Consider the following 10,966-nt stretch of genomic DNA (forward strand, 5'->3'; position numbering starts at 1 on the left):
CAAATTATGATGTGCTCATTAATGAACTTGATACTTATATCACTGATATTGAAAGGACAAAAAATCAGGCTCATGCAATAATAGCTAAAGTCACAAAGAAAGACAAAGCCAGTGTTAACGAAATGCACAAAGTGAGAATGCAGCGGTTAACTCCTACCACATTTTGATGGCAAGATTCGTGATTATCCCACATTCTGTAAAGACTATGAAAGATTAATGAAATCAGTATATGAAGATGATCCATATGTGTTGCGATCCTGTCTGTCGGGGGAGGCATTGGAGGTAGTTCACGGGGTGGATGACTCTTTTGATTCCATGATGAAAAGGTTGGATGCCAGGTATGGCAATCCAGCAAGACTAGTGCAGTCAGTCTTGAATGACATAAAGACATTAAAACCAATACCCGAGGACAATCCACGGAAATTCATGGATATGGTGAGCATAGTTGAGAGAGCCTCTTTAGATTTAGAGAAAGTTAATTTGTCTGAAGAGATGAATACTGTTACTATGGTCAGTCATATAGAAAAGCTTCTCCCACCAATGCAGAAAAGAGAGTGGACTAAAATTTTGCAAACTCTAAAGGATAAAAGTAAAATGTTTGAGGAGTTACTGAAATATTTGTTGAAAGAGAAACAAGCACTAGAATACATGAATGATGACATTAGGGCAACTAACCCTAATAGTAAAGTGCATGTACACTCAGTGAACCTAGACAGTGAAACTGACGTATTCACTACAGCCATAACCCAGCTTCATGGAAAACAAAGCAAGATGGAGGAGTGTTTAGTTCATTTATCTAATGATATCTCTATGTTAACTGGAAATATGTCTGGAGTAGAGTCTCAAAGACCAGTTGAATGTTGATACCATGGCACAGATACACATGATATTACTCAATGTACGGTGTTTCAAAAACTTAACAGCAAGAAGAAGATTGATGCCGTATATAGGATGGGTGACTGCTTCCTTTGTTTACAGTTAGGTCACAGGGGCCGCCATCAATGTTCACATAAATCTTTATGTGGTGAATGTGGGAGAGGCCACCATCAGATTCTCCATAATTGTTTTGGTAAAGACCAGGGATACATAAACAGCAGTTTCTTACAAAATAGGGGCGTTTTGTTAATAATAAGTTCAGTTTATGGTAACACACGACCCATAACTACCCTCTGGGACTCTGGTAGCAATACGTCACTCATAACTGATCGTATGGCAAAATTTATGGGCTTAAAAGGGAGAAGCATAAATTTGGCTGTTACTAAAGTAGGAAATGACTGTCACAAATTTGAAACATTGGAATATGATGTTCCTCTTAATGATGTTCTGGGCCAAACTCTTGTAATCAAAGCTTGTGGAATCTCAGAAATTACCTCAGAAACAGGACAGGTGGATATGGGTAGCGTGGCAGATTTACTAGGAGTACAAGCTAAGAACATTGAACGTCCATATGGCAAAATTGATCTGTTGATCGGCGCTAATTACTGCAAATTATTCCCATCTGTGGTTAAAACTGTAGGTAACCTCCAACTATTGTGGGGACCATTTGGATACTGTATTAGAGGTTCGCACCCTAGATTAAAGGTGAAAGGTGTCGACTCTGCTCATGTTCTTGTTAGGATTAATCACATTGCTGCATGTACGGTAAATGATTTAGTTGTTGAATCAAAAGCCAGTGTTACGAGAAGGCTTGATGACTTCTTCTCTGTAGAAAATCTGGGGACATGTTGCATTCCAAAATGTGGCAACTGCAAATGTGGAAAGTGTCCCCTTGGAAGTAACAAATATAGTCTTAAAGAAGAAAGGGAATTGTCTCTAATAACACAAGGTTTAATACATGACTCAAAAACAAGTCAATGGACAGCGTCCTATCCATGGATAAAATCGCCAAAGACCTTGCCAAATAACTTCACAGCCTGCATGGGCAGACTTAGAGCTACAGAAAAGAGATTAGCAAAAAGAGGAGTTGCATATGCAAAGGAATATAGTGATCAGATCAGTGACATGGTGGAGCGAGGTGTAGCTCGAAAATTGACTACAGATGAAATCAAGGACTATCAGGGCCCAGTACACTACATCCCTCATCATGAAATATTAAGACCAGACTCTAAATCCACTCCCATCAGAATAGTGTTTAATTCTTCTGCCTCATACATGGGACACGTCTTGAATGACTATTATGCCAAGGGGCCTGATATGCTGTGTGATCTTTTTGGCATATTGCTTAGGTTTCGTCAGAGTCCGGTAGCAATTGTGGGAGATATCAGTAAAATGTATAATTCTGTACTCCTCTCTGAAGCGGATAAAATGACCCACCGGTTCTTGTGGCGAGATATGAACACTACCAGGGAGCCTGACCATTATTGTTTACAGACGGTAACTTTCGGTGACAGACCCAGTGGAGTGATTGCCATGACAGCCCTCCATAAAACTGCCGAAATGTTCAAAGACAAGTACCCGGAAACAGCTGCCATGATCATTAATAACTCGTATGTGGATGACATTCTTCATTCATGTGAAAGTGCAGAGGAAGCCCTTGAAAGAATGAAAACGACCGAAGAGATCCTTAAAAGAGGAGGATTCCAGATGAAACAATGGGTAATGTCTGGAAGCCATGATATGACAGAAGATTCTAAGATAATTGCTACTGAGGTTGAAAAGGTACTAGGGATGATTTGGGAACCAAAGAAAGATCAATTCTCTTACAAAGTAAGGATTAACTTTTCTACAAAACGCAAGAAGATCCGCACTGGTCTTGACCTAACAGTAGAGGAAATAGTGCAAAGGATACCCAAACAACTGACAAAAAGGATGATCCTAAGTCAAGTGGCGTCACTATACGACCCTTCAGGCCTTGCTACACCTTTCACGATACGATGTAAGCTATTAATGAGACATCTCATCACACGAAAACAAGAATGCAAAGCTGATGAGCAACTGGGTTGGGATGAACCAATCCCTGATGAAATGCATGTGCACTGGGTTAATTTGTTCCAAGATATGTAGGCCTTGGAGGATCTAAAATTTAGACGATGTATAAAGCCTGATAATGCACTTGGTAACCCCACACTTGTCATTTATGCTGATGCCAGCAATATTGCATACTCTACATGTGCATACATTCGCTTTGAACTGAAAGATGGCACATTTTCTGCTCAATTACTCGCAGCCAAGAGTCGCATTGCTCCCATTCGGTAAATAACTACTCCGGGACTGGAGCTTTGTGCAGCAGTATTGTCTGCTAGGTTACGGAAGGTAATAGAAAAAGAAACAAGTTTTGTGTTCGATAGGTTACTACATCTAACTGACTCAATGATTGTAAGGTCACAGATACAAAATGAATCACATGGATTTGGAGCTTTTGTTGGAACAAGGATTGCAGAGATTCAGACACATACTAATACTAATGATTGGTGGTGGGTGGCCACTGACGGCAATGCTGCGGACTACGCCACACGGCCACAGAATCCAAGAAACCTAGGATCCGAGTCAGCATGGCAAAGGGGCCCACACTATTTAACTTTACCTATTGATCAGTGGCCAATAGACCAACCTTGCATAAAGGAGTTACCAGATAAGAATAGAGTATCACTACAATGTAACATCAAACAGGAGGTAACACCCATGATGAATATTGAAAGGTTTAGCTGTTACAAAAGAATGATAAAGACCACTGCTATAATCCTTTGCATTATTAGAAAGAAAACATTCAGAGGAATATTGCATACACTCACTGCCGATGATGTGAGAAAGGCAGAAAGGTACTGGGTTAAGATGGTCCAAAGGGAATTCGAAGAAAATTGGAAGGAAAGATTCAAAAGGCTAGGACCCAGTAAAGATGAAGATGGGATCATTGTAGTAGGGGAGAGAATCAGCAGCTGGTTGAAGGACAATTGGAATCAAAACCAGTTTATGTTACTCTCGCAAAACCATCAGTTTACCAGACTATACATCACTTACTTACACAACACTGATCACGGGGGTATAGACCTCACCTTAGCTAAACTTCAAAGTAAGTTTTGGGTACCTAGAGCACGAAAGGTGATCAAATCGGTAAAGGAAAAGTGTGTAATATGCAGAAGGTTAAACAAAGTTGTGATAGGACAGCAAATGGGGCAGCTCCCCGAGAGAAGACTCAAACCATCACCTGCATTCTTCAATACCTCCTTGGACTTGTTTGGCCCATTAATGATAAGAGACACTGTAAAACGGAGAACTAGGGCCAAGGCTTATGGAGTGATATTTACATGCCTAGCGAGTCGTGCAGTCCATATTGATCTGATGGAAGGATATGACACACAGAGTTTCTTGAATACATTTCGTCGGTTTGTTTCCATGCGGGGTTATCCTCACACCATGCATTCAGACATGGGAACACAGTTAATGGCTGCCAATAAAGATATCAGGAATATGACTGAAAAATGGAACATTAACCAAATATCTCAAATCGGGCTTCATCAAGGTATGACATGGTCATTCAACAACTCGGCGAATGCACCCTGGCAAAATGGTGCATGCGAATCTCTGATTAAGACGGTGAAACGGCTGCTTGTTATAGTAGTGGGCGAAAATGTACTAAGCTTCGCCGAACTACAAAGTGTGTTATATGAGGTAGCAAATATATTGAATAAACGCCCAATCGGACTGAAACCTGGATACGATATATCTTTGGGTGCTTACTTGTGCCCTAACGATCTACTGCTTGGTCGTGCAAGCAACAAGGTACCAAGTGGGCCCATGGTGGAAACGACTGATACAAGGAAGCGTTTCAGTCTTGTACAAAGTATTGTAACCTCGTTTTGGAGGAAATGGATGAGAGACTACTTCCCAACCTTAACTATCAGGCAAAAATGGCATACAGCACGTAGAAATTTGCGGGAAGGAGATGTTGTTTTAGTGCAAGACAGTGATTTGATTAGAGGAAATTGGAAGTTAGCACAGGTTGAAAGAGCTAAACCAGGCAGGGACGGAAAAGTACGAGATGTAGTATTAAGATACAAAATCTCGAAGTCTGACTCTATGTGTGATGGGAAGGACAGATTGATCAACAGATCGGTTCACAGACTTGTGTTGCTGCTCCCCATTGAGGAGCAATAATTGTTTTTGCTTGTAGTTGTGGCGGGAGTGTACTGAGAATATCTCAGTATGTCCTATTGGTCAAGTTTTCTTTGAATTGAATAGATAAATTGTATTATCATAACTATATTATTGTTATTGTATTAACTAAATTTGTAATTTTCTTATGTTTTGCATACAATTTGTACTATTATTTTGCTAATGAGATATTGTATTTCGCTCTCCCGTTTTGGCATGCGCTTGTCGCTGTTCTTGTGTGTAAAGTTGTGACGTAGGAGTTGAGTGACGTGGACAGGATGGAAGTGTTGTCCAGGCCGTCAGCTAGCGGCCCTTCATTGTTTCTCGGGAAGGCCTGTATGTTGGGTGGTGACGACTGGTGGAGGGTTGCAGTGCCCCGGTGTGAGGCAGGGATTTAATGTTGGTGATCCTGGAGCTGTGTGGCACATGGTCCAGTCTCAAGAATGTTATGCCGGAGTACACCATTGTGCTAGTAATTGTGACCCTGAAGCTGTGAAAAGTGATCTCAACTCCAGTTTCACCTCTGTGCTGATAGGGGAGGCACTGTGTGAGTAATTGGATGTAGTAAATAAGACATTGTGATAATAATGTATATGTGTGGGTGTTATATTTTGTAATTGGTACTGTGACATGTACACTTATTACAGGTTGGACCTAGATTAAATAGAGTAACGACCAGTGCTGTCTCACTCACACCTTAGTGAAACAGTCCAACACATCCCCTGCCAAGATGGATGAACAGCTGATGAAGGAGCGGACCCTCGCCAAACGCAAGTTTACTAGGAAGGTCAACTTGTTAAAGGAGGCGCAAGGCCGGGATGACCGCTTGGAAGTGTTACGAGGTATTTATGATGACGTGTGCAAACAGTTCCTTGAAATTGAAAAAATTAATGAGCAGTTAGCTGAGTCTCTTGATACAAAGAAATCAAATTATGATGTGCTCATTAATGAACTTGATACTTATATCACTGATATTGAAAGGACAAAAATTCAGGCTCATGCAATAATAGCTAAAGTCACAAAGAAAGACAAAGCCAGTGTTAACGAAATGCACAAAGTGAGAATGCAGCGGTTAACTCCACCACATTTTGATGGCAAGATTCGTGATTATCCCACATTCTGTAAAGACTATGAAAGATTAATGAAATCAGTATATGAAGATGATCCATATGTGTTGCGATCCTGTCTGTCGGGGGAGGCATTGGAGGTAGTTCACGGGGTGGATGACTCTTTTGATTCCATGATGAAAAGGTTGGATGCCAGGTATGGCAATCCAGCAAGACTAGTGCAGTCAGTCTTGAATGACATAAAGACATTAAAACCAATACCCGAGGACAATCCACGGAAATTCATGGATATGGTGAGCATAGTTGAGAGAGCCTCTTTAGATTTAGAGAAAGTTAATTTGTCTGAAGAGATGAATACTGTTACTATGGTCAGTCATATAGAAAAGCTTCTCCCACCAATGCAGAAAAGAGAGTGGACTAAAATTTTGCAAACTCTAAAGGATAAAAGTAAAATGTTTGAGGAGTTACTGAAATATTTGTTGAAAGAGAAACAAGCACTAGAATACATGAATGATGACATTAGGGCAACTAACCCTAATAGTAAAGTGCATGTACACTCAGTGAACCTAGACAGTGAAACTGACGTATTCACTACAGCCATAACCCAGCTTCATGGAAAACAAAGCAAGATGGAGGAGTGTTTAGTTCATTTATCTAAGCAAATCTCTATGTTAACTGGAAATATGTCTGGAGTAGAGTCTCAAAGACCAGTTGAATGTTGGTACCATGGCACAGATACACATGATATTACTCAATGTACGGTGTTTCAAAAACTTAACAGCAAGGAGAAGATTGATGCCGTATATAGGATGGGTGCCTGCTTCCTTTGTTTACAGTTAGGTCACAGGGGCCGCCGTCAATGTTCACAGAAATCTTTATGTGGTGAATGTGGGAGAGGCCACCATCAGATTCTCCATAATTGTTTTGGTAAAGAGCAGGGATACATAAACAGCAGTTTGTCACCAAAAAGGGGCGTTTTGTTAATAATAAGTTCAGTTTATGGTAACACACGACCCATAACTACCCTCTGGGACTCTGGTAGCAATACGTCACTCATAACTGATCGTATGGCAAAATTTATGGGCTTAAAAGGGAGAAGCATAAATTTGGCTGTTACTAAAGTAGGAAATGACTATCACAAATTTGAAACATTGGAATATGATGTTCCTCTTAATGATTTTCAAGGCCAAACTCATGTAATCAAAGCTTGTGGAATCTCAGAAATTACCTCAGAAACAGGACAGGTGGATATGGGTAGCGTGGCACATTTACTAGGAGTACAAGCTAAGAACATTGAACGTCCATATGGCAAAATTGATCTGTTGATCGCCGCTGATTACTGCAAATTATTCCCATCTGTGGTTAAAACTGTAGGTAACCTCCAACTATTGTGGGGACCATTTGGATACTGTATTAGAGGTTCGCACCCTAGATTAAAGGTGAAAGGTGTCGACTCTGCTCATGTTCTTGTTAGGATTAATCACATTGCTGCATGTACGGTAAATGATTTAGTTGTTGAATCAAAAGCCAGTGTTACGAGAAGGCTTGATGACTTCTTCTCTGTAGAAAATCTGGGGACATGTTGCATTCCAAAATGTGGCAACTGCAAATGTGGAAAGTGTCCCCTTGGAAGTAACAAATATAGTCTTAAAGAAGGAAGGGAATTGTCTGTAATAACACAAGATTTAATACATGACTCAAAAACAAGTCAATGGACAGCGTCCTATCCATGGATAAAATCGCCAAAGACCTTGCCAAATAACTTCACAGCCTGCATGGGCAGACTTAGAGCTACAGAAAAGAGATTAGCAAAAAGAGGAGTTGCATATGCAAAGGAATATAGTGATCAGATCAGTGACATGGTGGAGCGAGGTGTAGCTCGAAAATTGACTACAGATGAAATCAAGGACTATCAGGGCCCAGTACACTACATCCCTCATCATGAAATATTAAGACCAGACTCTAAATCCACTCCCATCAGAATAGTGTTTAATTCTTCTGCCTCATACATGGGACACGTCTTGAATGACTATTATGCCAAGGGGCCTGATATGCTGTGTGATCTTTTTGGCATATTGCTTAGGTTTCGTCAGAGTCCGGTAGCAATTGTGGGAGATATCAGTAAAATGTATAATTCTGTACTCCTCTCTGAAGCGGATAAAATGACCCACCGGTTCTTGTGGCGAGATATGAACACTACCAGGGAGCCTGACCATTATTGTTTACAGACGGTAACTTTCGGTGACAGACCCAGTGGAGTGATTGCCATGACAGCCCTCCATAAAACTGCCGAAATGTTCAAAGACAAGTACCCGGAAACAGCTGCCATGATCATTAATAACTCGTATGTGGATGACATTCTTCATTCATGTGAAAGTGCAGAGGAAGCCCTTGAAAGAATGAAAACGACCGAAGAGATCCTTAAAAGAGGAGGATTCCAGATGAAACAATGGGTAATGTCTGGAAGCCATGATATGACAGAAGATTCTAAGATAATTGCTACTGAGGTTGAAAAGGTACTAGGGATGATTTGGGAACCAAAGAAAGATCAATTCTCTTACAAAGTAAAGATTAACTTTTCTACAAAACGCAAGAAGTTCCGCACTGCTTCTGACCTAACAGTAGAGGAAATAGTGCAAAAGATACCCAAACAACAGAAAAAAAGGATGATCCTAAGTCAAGTGGCGTCACTATACGACCCTTCAGGCCTTGCTACACCTTTCACGATACGATGTAAGCTATTAATGAGACATCTCATCACACGAAAACAAGAATGCAAAGCTGATGAGCAACTGGGTTGGGATGAACCAATCCCTGATGAAATGCATGTGCAATGGGTTGATTTGTTCCAAGATATGTATGCCTTGGAGGATTTAAAATTTAGGCGGTGTATAAAGCCTGATAATGCACTTGGTAACCCCACACTTGTCATTTATACTGATGCCAGCAATATTGCATACTCTACATGTGCATACATTCGCTTTGAACTGAAAGATGGCACATTTTCTGCTCAATTACTCGCAGCCAAGAGTCGAATTGCTCCCATTCGGCAAATAACTACTCCGAGACTGAGCTTTGTGCAGCAGTATTGTCTGCTAGGTTACGGAAGGTAATAGAAAAAGAAACAAGTTTTGTGTTCGATAGGGTACTACATCTAACTGACTCAATGATTGTAAGGTCACAGATACAAAATGAATCACATGGATTTGGAGCTTTTGTTGGAACAAGGATTGCGGAGATTCAGACACATACTAATACTAATGATTGGTGGTGGGTGGCCACTGACGGCAATGCTGCGGACTACGCCACACGGCCACAGAATCCAAGAAACCTAGGATCCGAGTCAGCATGGCAAAGGGGCCCACACTATTTAACTTTACCTATTGATCAGTGGCCAATAGACCAACCTTGCATAAAGGAGTTACCAGATAAGAATAGGGTATCACTACAATGTAACATCAAACAGGAGGTAACACCCATGATGAATATTGAAAGGTTTAGCTGTTACAAAAGAATGATAAAGACCACTGCTATAATCCTTTGCATTATTAGAAAGAAAACATTCAGAGGAATATTGCATACACTCACTGCCGATGATGTGAGAAAGGCAGAAAGGTACTGGGTTAAGATGGTCCAAAGGGAATTCGAAGAAAATTGGAAGGAAAGATTCAAAAGGCTAGGACCCAGTAAAGATGAAGATGGGATCATTGTAGTAGGGGAGAGAATCAGCAGCTGGTTGAAGGACAATTGGAATCAAAACCAGTTTATGTTACTCTCGCAAAACCATCAGTTTACCAGACTATACATCACTTAAACAACACTGATCACGGGGGTATAGACCTCAACTTAGCTAAACTTCAAAGTAAGTTTTGGGTACCTAGAGCACGAAAGGTGATCAAATCGGTAAAGGAAAAGTTTGTAATATGCAGAAGGTTAAACAAAGTTATGATAGGACAGCAAATGGGGCAGCTCCCCGAGAGAAGACTCAAACCATCACCTGCATTCTTCAAAACCTCCTTGGACTTGTTTGGCCCATTAATGATAAGAGACACTGTAAAACGGAGAACTAGGGCCAAGGCTTATGGAGTGATGCATGCCTACCGAATCGTGCAGTCCATATTGATCTGATGGAAGGATATGACACACAGAGTTTCTTGAATACATTTCGTCGGTTTGTTTCCATGCGGGGTTATCCTCACACCATGCATTCAGACATGGGAACACAGTTAATGGCTGCCAATAAAGATATCAGGAATATGACTGAAAAATGGAACATTAACCAAATATCTCAAATCGGGCTTCATCAAGCTAAGGGTGGTCATTCAAGAACTCGGCGAATGCACCCTGGCAAAATGGTGCATGCGAATCTCTGATTAAGACGGTGAAACGGCTGCTTGTTATAGTAGTGGGCGAAAATGTACTAAGCTTCGGCGAACTACAAAGTGTGTTATATGAGGTAGCAAATATATTGAATAAACGCCCAATCGGACTGAAACCTGGATACGATATATCTTTGGGTGCTTACTTGTGCCCTAACGATCTACTGCTTGGTCGTGCAAGCAACAAGGTACCAAGTGGGCCCATGGTGGAAACGACTGATACAAGGAAGCGTTTCAGTCTTGTACAAAGTATTGTAACCTCGTTTTGGAGGAAATGGATGAGAGACTACTTCCCAACCTTAACTATCAGGCAAAAATGGCATACAGCACGTAGAAATTTGCGGGAAGGAGATGTTGTTTTAGTGCAAGACAGTGATTTGATTAGAGGAAATTGGAAGTTAGCACAGGTTGAAAGAGCTAAACCAGGCA

At 40.9% G+C, this 10,966-nt stretch overlaps 1 protein-coding gene across 1 annotated transcript; it reads left to right on the top strand.

Annotated features, from left to right (window-relative positions):
- The first annotated feature begins 5,821 nt into the window (after positions 1–5,821).
- Positions 5,822–9,271, top strand: LOC139749302 (uncharacterized). Its single transcript, XM_071663025.1, has one exon. The coding sequence runs from the start codon at positions 5,822–5,824 to the stop codon at positions 9,269–9,271; it is 3,450 nt and encodes a 1,149-aa protein (XP_071519126.1).
- The last annotated feature ends 1,695 nt before the right edge of the window (positions 9,272–10,966 follow it).

Source organism: Panulirus ornatus, chromosome 7 (assembly GCF_036320965.1).
Source record: "Panulirus ornatus isolate Po-2019 chromosome 7, ASM3632096v1, whole genome shotgun sequence".
Taxonomy (NCBI): domain Eukaryota; kingdom Metazoa; phylum Arthropoda; class Malacostraca; order Decapoda; family Palinuridae; genus Panulirus; species Panulirus ornatus.